Source organism: Columba livia, chromosome 6 (genome assembly GCF_036013475.1).
Source record: "Columba livia isolate bColLiv1 breed racing homer chromosome 6, bColLiv1.pat.W.v2, whole genome shotgun sequence".
Lineage (NCBI taxonomy): Eukaryota > Metazoa > Chordata > Aves > Columbiformes > Columbidae > Columba > Columba livia.
In genome coordinates this window covers 13,314,614-13,330,120 of record NC_088607.1, presented here as the reverse complement: position 1 = coordinate 13,330,120, position 15,507 = coordinate 13,314,614, and the positions used below count along the sequence as shown (strand labels likewise).

The 15,507-nt window shown below is 47.1% G+C and overlaps 1 protein-coding gene across 6 annotated transcripts in view; it reads right to left on the bottom strand.

Annotated features, from left to right (window-relative positions):
• The window catches only part of SH3PXD2A (SH3 and PX domains 2A), a 259,091-nt gene that overhangs the window by 198,161 nt on the left and 45,423 nt on the right, over positions 1–15,507 (bottom strand). For all 6 annotated transcript variants that reach the window (XM_065067108.1, XM_065067106.1, XM_065067104.1 and 3 more), the window contains exon 2: positions 14,733–14,813. Coding sequence is in view for 4 of the 6 variants with exons in the window: in XM_065067106.1 (XP_064923178.1) it covers positions 14,733–14,813 (81 nt within the window). In the remaining 2 variants the exon portion in view is untranslated. The remainder of the gene's footprint in view (positions 1–14,732; positions 14,814–15,507) is intronic.

Here is a 15,507-nt window from a genome sequence, read left to right as displayed (position 1 = left end):
TGAACCTGCCCCCTTTCCTTCATGGGAAAGAAAACAGCCCTTGCTGCCATGAACGCCATTACCAAGCCTCACCTCCTGACACAAGGAATCAAACAGCACATGCTGTTCTGCTATGGATAGGAAATGGGCAATGCTGTAGGAAAAGGCCAGGCATGGAACACGGGGCACGTACAGGCAGCCAGAGCTGAGCACCCTATCAAACCAGCTCTCCTCTGCATCCTGCTGTGGGGGTTCCTTGTTGTCTTCCAGTGAAGTCCTTCTCAGGCTCACCATCCAGCCCACCAACAGCCATGGCTCCATCCCACCCCAGCATGCCAGTCTTGCTACAGTGACTTCCCATTGACACAAGCTGGGATGACTTCAATCACCCAAAGTGCACCAGCGAGTACTAACACAAGAAGACCCCAAAGCATTTACCAACCAGGATAACACAATACAAGCCTGGAAATAAACTCCTCATCCCTTCTACAAATTCCACTCCTGGCAGCAAAAGTCCATGGGATCAGAACATAATCCCAAGAAAGAAAAACACTGTTTATATTTCTGCTGAGCAGTTCACTTCTATTTGGTCACTCTGCTGACATTTCACTTCTTCACCAAACTCTGTTAGAAATGGCTGGGGGCTCGTGGGGAGGAAAGGGAATGTGGTCATTAAGGTCTGGCTTAGCTACTGTAACACAACTAACATTTGGCTCTGTTCAAAAGACTCCCAGCTGAAGACTTCAAAGCATTTTACAAACATTAATGAATAAACTTTCTCCAGGAGGGCTGACTATAGCCCCCATTTTATGGGTGGATATTTCTAGATAACCTCCCTGCCACACCAGCAGCTCCCCGCTCCTCATTCCACATCGCAGACTCTCAGCTCCTAATTAAACAAAAAACATCCCCACACTAAGGCAGTGAAACATATTTTGAACTAAGAGTGGAACAGGATTTGACATGAGGTTTCTTAACAGCATCAGGCAGGAAACTACAGCCCTAGTGCTCCCGCAGCCCACAGCACATGCCTGCTCAGCTGTGTAAGCCAGGGCTGTCCCACACCCAGAACAACCCCAAACTTTGCAGGACTTCCCACCACCCTAGAAATCCTTCTTGTAAACTTCTCCCTTTGCTCAAGGATAGCCAGGGACCACCTTTGTGGAGCACACCACCCTTTACCACTCCATCTGCCTAACTTCCAGATCCCAACGCAAGGGAATCTCTGCCACCTCCTGAAACACCAAATGCTAAATCCTAACCTGACGTGCAAGTGAGATGCATCCAAGACTGGCACCCTCTAACCTCCAGCATGGTAAAACAACGAGTGTCACAGACAACTACACAGGTTTTTGCAAAACTGCACCAACAGTCACCAACACACCAAAAACTACACGACAATCTGGACTTGTTCTGGGGACACTGGGGTTCACTGTGTGTCATTCCAGAGCATATTCCTTCTCCAGGAAGACACACGCACCAGTTTTGCTCAGGCAGCAGCAGCACATCACTGCAGTGACCAGGACGAGCCTTGACTTGGATTTCAAAGCTCCCCAGATCACAGAGAGGCCAAAACTCACTGGGCTGTCAAAAAACAGAGATTAGTCACATAAAAAGAAAAGCCTGTGAAATAATTTTTGCTCCAGCTAGGTAAGATATGCTGCCTATAAGACAGAACTTTGATCATAAAATTCTTCTTAGTCCTTCGAAAAATGTTTTTCCCTGTTATTATTTTACTTAGTCCCTTTCTGCTTTGCTTTCTAACTCCTTCCCATTTGGTTTTTTCCTCTCTCTCCCTCACACAGTAGTTTCGTGGTTTGTCCTTCACTTCTCTCAAAACACCTGGCTGAAGGTAGCAGCTCAGCAAGTCCCACTGGTTTTAAACACACCCTTAAAAAAACCCAAATGTACCCAGACTCAGGCTCACATCTCTGATCTTAACTCAGTTTGCAAAAACACGGCTAAATCGATTAGGATCTGCCCTTGACTGCACCTGGTGAATCAGAGACATCTCTGCATCAATACTGATGCCTCACAAATGGCTTACATACAGAGTCTTGCCTGCACTGTAGATTTACAGAAATTATCTTAAACACACAGGGATGCTTTTCTGAGTCTCTGCTTAATCCTTTGAGAGCTTGTTCACAGCTTCTGCCAATGAAGAATTTGTCAGCAACTCACTCCATAGCATGGATGTTCTCATTGGACTGCAACTCCCAGCTCTCCTGGCTTTGCACTATCACAGGGTCCCAGCTGCGCTTGTATGAGTCCCATGTGCAAGGACCCACCTGCAGCATTAGGGACCCACCTGCAGCTCACAGCAGCCCTGCTGCAGCTGCAGGCCCAAACAGTGTGACTCTGCTACATATCTGCAGCTCCTACCCAAAATTAAGCCCTTGGGCTTTGGACCTGGGATGGTTGTGGATCAGAAACACACCCATGGGATGCTCCCAGGACATGTCTATTCTCACACACTTACCAAGGGACCACCAACCCTGCCATGCTCCTACTGGGGACAGGCAAGGAAGAGCAAATGCAAACCCAACAGTTAAATGGGACAGCTTCAGAAAACCACAGCCAGAGCCAAAAGATCTGATGTGCTGTAAGAGTTCAAGTCCTTTCCTGCACAGATCCTGTAGACCAGCTCCCTCCTTTTAAATGAAAAGCAAAAACAGAGAGCAAAGTCCCAAGCTTGGTGGAGTGTTGTTCAAACAGGGCACCCAGTAAGGAGGGTAACACAAAGCTGTTCCCCCAGCGCAAGAGGACTCTTGCTTTCTGCATAACTTGCCATCATCTGCTCAGCAGTGTGGCTTCCCTGTGGGTTCTGCTGCCCTGACCACTCCCCACTGGAGACTCATCGATGCTTCCCCTCAAGGAGGGAAAGGGGAAATGGCAAAAGACAGTTCTGCAGTGGGAATACTTGTGTTTGCACGAGGCATAAAGCTGCTCTGGTTGCAGAAAAGGAGAAGAACGCCAGACTCTGGGCACGCAGGGAAGGAATAAGGCAGAAAACTTACTCCCAAATTCACGGTCCATACACTGCTGCTGCAGAAAAGGTCAGTTGTTCGGGTGCTACGGGGAAGAAGCAAATAGCACCCAACACTCATAAATCAGTCTGAGGTGAGGCTGATCATGAACCTTTCCTATGGAAAGCAGGACTACACACAGCCCACAGTGGAAGAGACGCCAGTTGATACTTTTGTTTGTCCTGTAAGCAAAGCCTGGTGCAACAGGACCAAGACCTACAGCTCCTTCCAGACACAGCCTGCCCACATCTGAGCCTGCAGGAGCAGAAGGCTGGGAGGGGTGAGGTGGCAGGGAAAAGAACCCTGACAGAGCCCTGCATAACCTTTCCATTATGGCCAGGCAATTTTCTATTTGCACTTAAATGCAATAATGTAAATAAACTCTCCATAACCCTTGCAGGGCTATTTAGGACGTTTGCAAAAACAACCAGCTCCTCTCATCGCAAGCCAAGGGATGCGAACACAACAGGCACTTCTCATCTCAGTCTCTGCACACTTAATGAAAGTGAACGATTGTATTCCCTGCACAAAAGCAGAATTGTGTTTCAGGGCTGGGGGTGTGAACTCCATGCGATTTTCCAGCAGTATAAATAATTGAAAGCTGAGTGCGATTAGGGGAAAGCGGCGAAGTGGTGGAGGGGGTGGAATTGTCATGCCTGAACCTTTTGGGCTTGGGTGCTTCAGGGAAGAAAGGCCACAGAAAAATCCTGCCGAGGAATTTAATTTTCACACAGAGCATCCAGGAAAAAAAAAGAAAAGGCTGATCTTGATCTGTGGTAAAAGAGGAAATACGCTAATAAAGTGGCACTGGGAGAATTCACTGCCTGTGTGAGAGCAGCCTCAGAGCTGTAGCTTTGGCTGGGGCCGGTCCCACAGCCAAACTGCTCTCCTGCATTTTATTGTTCCAGCAAACAAAACCTGGAACAAGGTTAACAAACAAGTGGGCTCCTCCCAAAGCTGAGCTTCAAACCCTGCTGTGGAGACCTAATCGGCTATGATGAGACCTTCCAACACCACAATAATGGAGATGGAGGTAGGGTAACACAGGAGGCGTACGTTGAACCTGCACATGCTCAGCTAAAGAAAGACTTTCAGCCCAGGTTTACTACAATTCTGCATAATCCCTTGTACGACATGTTGTCCAGGGACAAAATCAGGAGGCATGGGTCCAATACCAAAATTTTCCATAATGGTTTAGAATTTTTGGCAATTTCAGGCACGTTTTTCTAACCGTGTGCTTTCCACTATCACCACAACCTTGCAGGGACTCATGCATTCCAATGCATTTGATTTTTAATATGAAAAGTAATCAACAGCTATGAAATAGGCCTAAATCCTCCTCAGCTGATCTAAGTCAACCCAGTTAACTTGGAGGAACTTGCTCCTTTTCTTCTTTGTGGCTGTATCCAGAAGAGACCTTCCCACATTGAAGGGTCTTCAGCACCCTTGCAGCCTCCAGGTTAGTGATAGGCATGAGAGGTAGGTACTGACAACAAGAACTTTCACAAAACAAACCTCTAGAAAGCAAGGTAATTATTCCCTCCCATCAAGTAACCCTTTTGACTAATTTCACTGCTTTCTGTACCCTTCCTGTTCCTCAGCAGAGTGGCTTTAATTCTTTATAAATCAGGTTCCCACTACAGACAATATGAATTAATCCACTGGGAAATCTGCTATCCATTCCAGTTCTGCAGAGCTTCCTTGGGATTCTTGGATTGGACTCTGCTCAAGTTAAACTCTTTCTAGATAATTCATAAAAAATGCATACACGCAAAAAGCAGGTAAAGCAATTTGCTTATAGGTTCCAAATAATATCCACAGAGACTTTTCCAGTCTTTGTCCTGTTCTAAAAACAGTATCCCATGAATATATGAGCATCTGGTAATGTGGCATTACTTCACAGCTGCCAGATCCAAACCGGAGAGAGAAGCTGAACCAGAAACTGGCATCACAGCTGAATTTTCCCAAATCTTTCCCAAAGCATACACAGCTTTAGGTCAAGAGCTTTCAGTGCGGGCTTCTCTCCAATACTCAAAGTCCACACATCCTCTAAAAAACCCACCCCACTGGGCTCTTAATAAGCAGTGAGAGTCCATCACTGCTGAGCTCTGCCACTCATTTACTTTCTGACATTTCCCTGATGGTAGCTGTAACTCTGCAGCCAGGAGAAGCTCTGGTCCAGCTGTCCAGGCTCAGAGCAGTTGCTGGGAGCTCCTACCCAGGATACTTCCAACAGCTGCTATTTCAGAGACTGGGTCTCCTGAGGGAACTCTGCTTTATGAGCTCTCACTCTCCACCTGAAATCGGAGCCACTTTGTAACTCCACACTCCGCTCTGAACCCCCCAAGGCCCTTCTCCATGAAGCAGAGCTGGCAGTCACTGCTGTCCCGGCATCATCATCATGCACCTCGGAGATGGAGTTCACACTCCTCCCTTGTTGATGAGATAAACAGGGCACTCGATGTGGGATCTGAGCCTCGTGAAATCACACAGAGCAAAACGCAAACCTTAGCACTATCAGAGACAGCAATTCCCAAAGCATTGCCCACATTGGATCACACACCATCCAAGCGCTGCACTCTGCAGCTCCACAGGACTTTGAAGAAGCAGCAGACTGAAAACGCGCAGCCCCCTTGGGCCCAGGCTCTTATCCTGACAAACAAAATTTCTCTGCTTGCCAAAAGCACACAGTTGAGTAATTCTGATTTATTCCAGCAGGGATCGGAAATATGTCTGTGCATCCACACATGCACTCCCCTACAGTGACAATGGAAGATGCTCTTTAAGAAGGTGGAAGAAGAGCAGTAGGAGACCATGTATAGTTAAAAGGATGCAGTAAAGAAGTTAACAACCTCTTTGTGATGCTCCCAATCTTTCTAAAAACAAAGAAAAAACAATAAACACACCACCCAAAACAAACAAACAAAAAACCCAATCTACTGATTTCTCTAACTACATATAGAGCCTGTAGCATGATTCAGTTTTGTTTTACTTCTAGGATCAGGAGCCTGCCTAAAGAAGAGCTACCAACTGAATGCTAACAAAGATCTGCCAGCCTTGAACTTCTGCACAGAGGCTGCAAAAGGCAGAAAATCAGCAGCAACAGTGAATTCCCTTCAGCAATCAGAGCAGGTCACTAACTGTGCAGCCCCTCTGGAGTGGCTCTGATTGTCGCAGCACAGCCCATGAGGAGATAACGCAGACAGAGGGAAAACCTCATCTTCAGAGAAGCCTACAACTCCTATAGGACCTTAGAAGTGAATTGGTATTTAATCTCGGTCAGATAAAGCAAAAGCTTGTTGATGGTGTCATAAAATGTTTCAATACTACCAATTCCACACACAGGACTTATCACAGAATCATAGAACCATTTCAGTTGGAAGAGACCCTCAGGATCATTGGGTCCAAGCATAACCTAACCTAACTGTTGCACTAAACAATGTCCCTAAGAACCTCGTCTAAACACCTTTAATTACCTCTGGGGATGGTGACTCCACAACATCAAGCAGAATTTCAGCATTGTATGAAATAATGCCCATGTGGTGTAATGACCCCAAACAACATTCATCACAGTCACTGATGCCATGGTGGGGTCCAGGACACTGGTCTTGTGCAGCAAGGGAATGGAGGAAGACACAACCCTCAGAGATGCAGCTTCCAGAGATTCCCATCTCACAGTTGGGTCAGGACAACCACCTATACAGAGACCCAGAACCTCATCGCCACCTTGTCTAGAATGTGTAAGACTCCTTTGGGTGTTCCTGGTATTGCAAAACCTTTTGTGCACAGTGAGAGGTTATGATGGCACTGTTGGAGACACACCTCTGACTGCCAGTAGTCCCCAGAGAAAATAAAAACCTTAATCCTTTGATAGTAAAATCTATTCCTATCATTACAGAGGGCTATCTCTACTGAATCCCCAAACCACCAAGACGGGGTGGTGTGGGTATCATCTCTGTTCCGGCCTTGCTGCCGTCACAGCCTGAGTTGCTGGCTGAGCCACCACCTCACTTTCTAAGCTCACCTGTGTCCTGGCCAGACCTACACATGGGGCAAGCAGGGGAGTATATTGAATTGGTGCTGAGTGTCAAATATTATCTCGCAGCTACCACAAAGAGGATTCCCACACTGCAGAGTATGGGCAATGTTCAAGCAGGTGCTGTTGAGGCTGACAAGCACAGAAGAACGAAGGGGAGAGTTCCAATAGGCTAGGTCACTTTCTCAACTGCAAGTTATTTGCCGTGTTCATTGAACATGGCCTCTATTGCAGCTTGGCCGGCACTTTGCCATTTCCCCATCATGGCCCTCATCTTTGTTTGACATGTAAAGTCTCTAGAAACAAATACTGGAAGCTGAACAGATTGTTTTGCCAAGCAAACATTTAAATAATGATGGAAATAAGAATTATAAACAATTCCATTTATTCATTGAAGACTAACACACTGCCCTAAGCCAGCTGGTATCCTAAAACACTGGCTGAGGGCTAGAAGGACAAATGGTATTTAAATATCCTTTAAATCAGTTGAGACAACCATTCTCAGTTCAATAACCATATCAGCTATTCGGACTTTTTTGGCTGGTTGGTTGGTCGGTTTCCAGGGGCATCTCAATTCCCCCAGCAAGCTCTGTTGCTGGCAAGCTTGCTGCGGGGTTATTTTTCTGAGGGCAGGCATTGGGACGGGTCTCTGCTACTAAGAGCCAAGTCTTGCAAGCGCGGCTGGACCGGGAGTTCCAGCACAGCTGCTGTAACATGGGAGGCATGGTCAGCGCTCACAGCTCAGGGCTCCACCTGGAAATCTGGTTTTCTGCATCACCTGCAAACCTTGCCACTGCTGGGCCCTCCACACACTGTCCAGGACAGTAGCAGCAGACAATCGGCCTGTGTTTACTCGGAAGAAAGGACGTGCCGTTGCTCCCCAAGGGGCCAGCGCTGACCTCTGGGAACAGACATGTTGACAGAGCCAGGTTCAGATTTCCTATGAATTTTCCCAGGCTTGTTTCAGTTTCAGTCCTGCTCTTAAGGAAACTGTTTTCAGAACAAACCCTACATCCCAGCTGCTGGAGCGAAGTCCATCCCCACAGCCCCATCGCTATCAGGGACAGCCCTGAAGCAAGCCCTGGTTCTGAACCTCATGGGTCAGATATGGAGCCAGGTCCCTGGGCTGGATGAGGATTTCACAGCAGCTCCCAATATCTCCAGCAGGGCTGGGATGCTGAGGCCCACCATCTCACACCAAGGGAACAGGAGCAGAAGAAAATGTGATCCTTGCAACCTAGACCATCCTGGCCAAGGCCAGCACGGCCCAGAGCAGAAGGAGGCACATGCTCTGACTGCAGAGCCCAGATCCCCTGCTGTGAATGCAGCCCAGCAGGAGCAACACCAGTAAGGAAAATCTTCCCTTTCTCCTCCTTTGCCTTTTGTTTCACTGTGCACTCATTACACCACAGCTTGATGCAACAACCCTCTGCCATGCTGTTCACCTCCTCCCCATCCTATTCAACCCCACCTTCTCCTCCAGCTTTTCTGCCTGTTTCCATATGCACCCTCAGACACATACACGTAGCCCAACAGAAATGCTCCTGAGCTCGTCAGAGGCTGGGAATCTTTTTAACGCAAACCTCCCACGCTGTGAGAGGGGCAAGCTGCATCACGCACAAAGCCACATCCACAGCCCTCCTTCCCTTCCCACAGCACCAGGAGCTGCGTACAGGGTGGCACCTATGGAAGAAACATCGCACACCACAGAGTGACCCTGCTGCTGTGGGTGACCAAGAAAAACAGGCAGTAATTCTGCTCATCCTGCTACAAAGGGGTGGCAGGTGAAGGGTTAGGAATCAACATTCGCAAATGCAAGAGCACAATTGCCCCATTTGCATTCTTACCTACACTCTTCACCACTGATAAATTTAGCACATGCCCGGGCTTGTCCATTCACCGCTTTTGCAGAGTTAAAAGGATGAAATGTCACAGAAACAGACACTACTGCACTTGACCACCAGATTTAGGGACTGTGGGTCTCCACTTAGCAATTAACCAATGGAATGAATATATGCAATTCCATCAGAATCACATCAGGCACCCAGCACTGATTCCCCCTTAGCTCTGCCCCCGAAAGCTGTCAGGGCCTGTGTCAAATCATGGTGACCCACTGAAATGCAGAGTGCTCAGACATGTGGCATAGTTACTACCACCAAACTGGAAACCAGAGTGGGTGTTACAATATTTGATACAGCTGGGGGTAACAGAGAAAGGGATGTTTGCACACAAGAGCACGTAACGGAAGAACGATCAAGAGCAGCAGCGTTCAGATAAACTTCAGTGTGAGCAAGAAAGCAGAAATACAGACTATAATTACTGGTTTTTATAGCACCATTTTTGTTTAATGTCCTCTTCAATGCTCAGTTACTCCATTACAGCACTGTAAACAATCGGGATGACCCTAGCAATAATAAATGAAGCTCTTGATGTTTTGTCGTCAGTCTGGAAACAAGTTACATCTCTTTCTTCTCCCTAATAAAATTCTTTATATTCTTTTTTTTTTTTCTTATGTTCCAACTGGCTGCTAGTGAGTTCCTCTTTCTGCGCCACTTTGAAGAAAACCTGCTTAGATCAGCACGCTGCATCAGGCAGATAATTTTTCGCTAACCAATACACAAAGCTAACACTTGAACAGAGCCCTGTTTATTTTCGTTTTCAAAATAGTGACATTTCAGATGTCTCCTTGCAGCCAAAGTGTCTGTGTGGGTGATTGTGTGGAAAGACGGCAATCTGCCTACCTAAAATTCCTGCCGTGGCTCGGCAGGGACAGTGTTCACCTCTCACATGACCAGAAACACAACGTGGGATTATGGCACGCCACTAAAGCCAGATGCTGAGCTTTGCCTTGAAGAAAGCTGCATTTCACTACTGTGAGAAAGGATCCTTCCCCAGCTCTGCACATGGAGGCCCAGCCATCCTCATGGGAGCAACGGAGAGGCCGGCATCTGATTGTAGGGTTTGGTCCCTTTGCTGAGGCTTTGGTCCTGTTCATACTCTGACTGCAGGCACCGACAGGCGTGAAATCAGACCAGGACACTTGGAGTCGATGGATAAAGCGTAGAAGATGGGCTGCTGGTGACCATGCTGCTGAAGCATGGTCACATTTTCCCTGCTTGGTTTGCTGGGGAGAGGGTTTCTCAGCAGGGAGAGGCAGCACACAACTGGGGTCATGACATCTATAAAAAGCCCAGGGTGGTACTGAGCAATGGGCAGGGTGAGGTGGGGAGTGGGGTAAGAGCCACCCTTCACACGTGCTGGCTGCAAACATTGCTGTTGCTTCCCAGGCCAGCATGGCCATTGAGACGGTGAACTGGCTGCATCCCCACACTTCTCCACCTTATGCTTTGGGTAATTACTTATGCACGCACCCAAATACAAATCCCCATCCAGCTCACAGCCTTTGACAGCACTTTCCAGCAAGAAAAACACAAGCCTTACACCTGTAGATGTCTTTTACTGCAGAGTGGAAATATCAGGGGTTATCCCTGATATCCCAATAGATCAGTGTCCTTTCTCAGCATCTTTGGGAACAACAGGAGCGTTGCTGACCTGAACCACCAACTTAGGAGAGGACTCTCCTACCACCACCAGCAAATCCAACAGCGATGGTGAGAGAGCTCAAACAGCACCCAGGAAATGTGCATGAATAAGCCACCAGCCTGCTGTGAGGGTCAACACTAGCTACAGGAGATGTTCACATCACCCTCCCAGTGATGGGCACCTCACGCACCCCAGCTCTGCACATGAGCTGAGCAGCCAGGCACAGAGTGTATGAGAAAGCAGCACTTAAAATATTACAATAGGAGGTGGCTTTGACCCCACATGGTGCTCAGGAGCAAATGCCTCTCCAGGGTGACAGACAACAGATGATTGGACTTGACAAGCAATTTGTCGTAATGCTTTCATCTATGCAGAGATAATTCAATATTTTCAATCCTATTTACTGAAAAGTTGGCAACCACATGTATTCTGCTGCTATCATTTGACCCACGCTTAGTAGCAGATGCGACTTGGTTGCACAATTAAATGATGCAGCAACACCTTGATTTAATTTAAGCATGTATTTATAGATCTCTAGCGCTCACTGAAGCAGCACAGGGCTGACACTTTGCTTGTTGCATTGGGTTCTGTTTGCTATACTTCTCACACCTACCTGGGGCAAAGTCCAGCTTCCAAATCCCACAGCATGTCCAGTCTCACTGTTCTAGTTCTCATCTTGAAAACAGCCTGACTTCCAATTCAAGCATATGCACTGCTGAAATAACACAACCAAACACTTCTGCGATTTGAATCCTTGGGACAGAGCAGCCTCTTACTGCCTGCAGTGCCTAAGAGGATTTGCTAGAAAGTGTTTAAAAAACCTCAGTATCCAATAATGCAAGGGCTCTGAAAACCACTGAGCCATTTCCCACAGAAACAGTTGTTTGGGGAAGCATGGGCTCATTTTTAAAGAAATATGAAATTGCAGTAGTGAAATTAATTATCTGTATTCCTCCCTCCTTGCCCAAGGGCAGCCTCCTGGGTTTCCCCATGGATCCTATCCAGTGTCACTGTCAACACCAGGCATTGCAGTCCCGATTAAGACGTTACAAGTCAGCCCTTGTTCCCCCACTTCCAGTCAAGAGCAAATGAGACACGTGCAGGCTTAGGAAGCCCTGAAGTGCATCTCTGTGACGGACACAGTGGGATGAGTGGAGCTGGAAGAGACCTGCAGACTCCAGCTGTTTTGGACAGGAATGGTACTTGTGAACTACCTGAGCATTATTCACTGAGCATTTGCTTGATTTCCTGCTGGGAAGGCCACATGGGGATAAGCAGGGACACTAAGGTCACATTACCATGTGTGGTATTAGGTCACAAAACACAGGGCCAACCACTGCTAGGTCAGAAGTTCTAGCTTCCACCAAAAACCTAGAAATCACAGGCCATTTCCTCATCTGGAATGAAGTGAGGGGGATCTAAGGAGACTGCATTGATGCCCAAAAAGCAGATGGCACACCCAATAGCTACTACATGTTCCATGACCAAGAGCCAGGTTCAGCCACTCGAGGAATGTAAGCTGACATCCCATGTTGCTCTCCAGCTTTCATCATGAAAGGCTCTGCTCCGGGCTTTCTGTTGGAAACATTGCTCCTCCATTCAGGGAATCGTAGAGTGACCGAGAATCACCGTCTGCAAGGCACGATCCAGCCCAGCCTAGAGCCCTGCTACAGGCCAGTCATGGTTCAGACAGCAAACATAGGGAATCCTCCACTGATGAGCCCTGAAACAGCTGCTTTACAACATCAGGATGATTTTCCTATAAATGCTGCTAAGATCTCCCTGTTGTAGCTGCATGAACCTGGAGAGACACTATAAGCAGGTCCACCCGATACAGGGAGCTATTAACTAAGCATTAAGCCCAAGCAATTGCAAACAGCTGGAAAAGAGGCTGCAGAGCTTCTACAAAAAAATCATAGAATAGTTTGGGTTGGAAGGGACCTTTAAAAGTCATCTAGTTCAACCCCCCCCTGCAATGAAGCTTTTCACTCCTGCTTACCCTTGTGCTGTGGTAAAGCAACATTTGCTACTGAACAAGAACCACTGCACATCAAGCCATGAGTTTCCCAAAATGCAAAGGTTTCCCAATGTGCCCTATCCTTCATTTGCTTTTCCAACTCCTTTTGCTGGACTCATTAGAGCTCTAAATACAAGTTGCAATTCAAGACTCAACGCCCATTTCCCTTGCCTCACCTAGGAGATGCTCTGGCAGCATCAATAATAGCAAAAATATATAAATAAATAAAAATCACCTCTGGGAGTCTAAAAATCACCTGACAGCAAGCCTGAGTACACAGAGCATTATCCCCATCCTACAGATGGGAAACTGAGGCACAGATCGTCACAGTGACAGGCTTACAGAGACACGACAAAACCAAGGAAATCCCAGGTGAAGACCTTGGTTTTGGCAACTGTGCACCTCAAGCTGCAAGAGCTACAGAGGCTGTTGGGGAGGGCTGTCACTGCTCACGCAGTGGTGGCCCCGACAGAGATCCCTGGGAGGGAAAAGGGTTAAGGAAGGGAATTTTGTTACTTTCTTGTCGTATTTTCTCGTGGGGGGAGAAGCGTTGTGCAAGCGGGAGTTTTCCACTGGCGCTAGGCCCCCTTGCACTTATCAATGGGACCTTTCAGGACTCAGTCCCTGATTGAGACATCATTTCCTGTCCAACACACTAACCCCATTGATAACTCCGTGCTTGATGGGAACTTTTCAAACCTACCAGGAAAGGCCAGGAGACCCAGAAGAGCATATACATGAAAACAGAACTGGGTCAAAAGGAAAAGAAGAGAGAGAAAGAAACAGTTTTGACCACAACCCACATGCTGACAACAAATGTTTGTGATTATGTGATTATCTTCAGCAGGTACATGAGACACAAAGAAGCGACTGACATACTCTTCACAGCAATAGGACTGGCAGACCGGGTGCTTCAGACCAGTAAGAGGTGGAGAGGGGCAGAAGAGGAAGCTTAAGAACAACCCTCCAACCCTCTTTTGTCTTCCAGCCACACAGCAAACACAGAAATCAGGACTGGCCATAGAAATGGTCCCATTTTCCACCAGAAAAGCTAGGAGGTCATAACCAATATAGCTTGCAGAAAAGGCTAGAGAGGTCCAAGTACCAGAAATGACACAAAAATGTGGAGCAATAATGACACTAGAACTCTTCAAGGTATCTCAGCTCAGGTACCCAAGGGAAGAACCTTTTTTTCCTTAATTTATCATGGCAAACCAGCTCAACGTTATTTGCCAGGACACAGCCCAGCCAGCTGCATACAACCTTATATTGGCTGTGAGGACCCATTTGATATTCTAACCACAGCCCAGCTCCAACCACAAGCTCCAGCCCAAAACTGACATTTCCCTCAAAGTTCAGTAGTCTGTCAAACCACAGCTTTTGTCTCCACCTGTCTCCAAACAGAGATTTGATAACCCAGGCAGCTTTTGCTGCCTACAAAGGTATCAATGGATCTGGATTATTGCTAAGTAGGACAAGAGCCAGAAAATTCTCCCTCAACATGCAGGTGCCATGGAGCAGCACCAGAAACGAAGCAGCTGATGTCCACGCTGAAACTTTGCAATTTGGACTTTTCTAGTTTCCTGGCTTCAGACTTCAGCCAACAGCTACTCAGCAAGAAAGCTTTCCATGAAATCTAAATACACAAGCACAGAATACAGCAAGAGAACTGTGCAAAACCGCAAGAGCCAGGACACCAGCTGGCTGGGTAGATGGGTAGGAGGAGGGTCTGGAAGGTTTCCACTACCATGTCCATTGCTGCACTGCTGTGGGAGTGTGCAAAAGCTCTGTTGTTTTCAGCAATTTGGGTAAGTAGTTTCTGGGGGCCCAAAATGTAGCTACTTTTCTGTTCTAAGTGCATCTCAAGTATTTAAAATTAGATTCCCTTTTCAATAGGAACCATTCATGAAAATGTCAGCTTTAAAAGTCTTCACAGTGCAAGTTCCTCACTGTGAGCATACCACCCACTTATCTTATACCCTACAAGGACAGTCTGAAAAGTTTCAAGATCATGACATGTAACAGACCAAGCAAGCACAAAGACCTATTTAAAGGCACAACTAGCCCAGCTGGGAACATGACTAAAAGCGTGAGTAAAAATAATACTTTATGTTAGACAAGACAGATTTACCTGCAGGTCAAAGAACTTGCTGTATCTCCGGTAGATGATCTGGGAAGTCAGGTCAGACCATGTTACATTGATGATATAGACCTGTTCAGGGAAAAGAAAGCACAAGTTACACTGGGTTCTGAAGCACAGGATATCTCCAAAGGCTGGACAGTCAGTAGAGGTAAATTCTGCATCTCATTGGCCACTCCTGCTCACAATGAGGAATATAATGCTGGGTGCAGGACTAGCCTAAATTAAAGCTGCTTCCCTGTTGCAGCCTTTAGCAGACATCTTAGGAGAGCAGTGGTGTCCCAGCCATCTCCATCACCAGATTCCACTGATTTTGCTCTCCCTGGGACAAAAGCTTTAATCAAGTGATTGGGGGATTGGACTAGATGATCTTTTGAGGTCCCTTCCAATCCCAAACATACTGTGATACTGTGATACTGTGACACATTTTCTTGTACACAGTAGCATACCCTGCTCTCTACCTCTACCACCCCTGAAGCAACAGCCCATCGTGGCTTGCTAATCTCCAACCCCATGCTCCAGGTTCCCTTGCATACAGAAATGTGATCATGGCCTTTCCCAGACAAGACATGGTTCCAGTTCAAGAAGGAAATTCAAAGGGAACTCAGGTCCAGGTAGTTGTGGGATTACAGCTGTGCAACACAACCACTTACACACACCTGTATATGTGCAACAACCGCTCGACCCTACAGCACACAGCCCTTGCTGAGACACATCACTCCACTCAGCACCTCTGGCACCTATCAGACTGATTCAAAGGTGATGT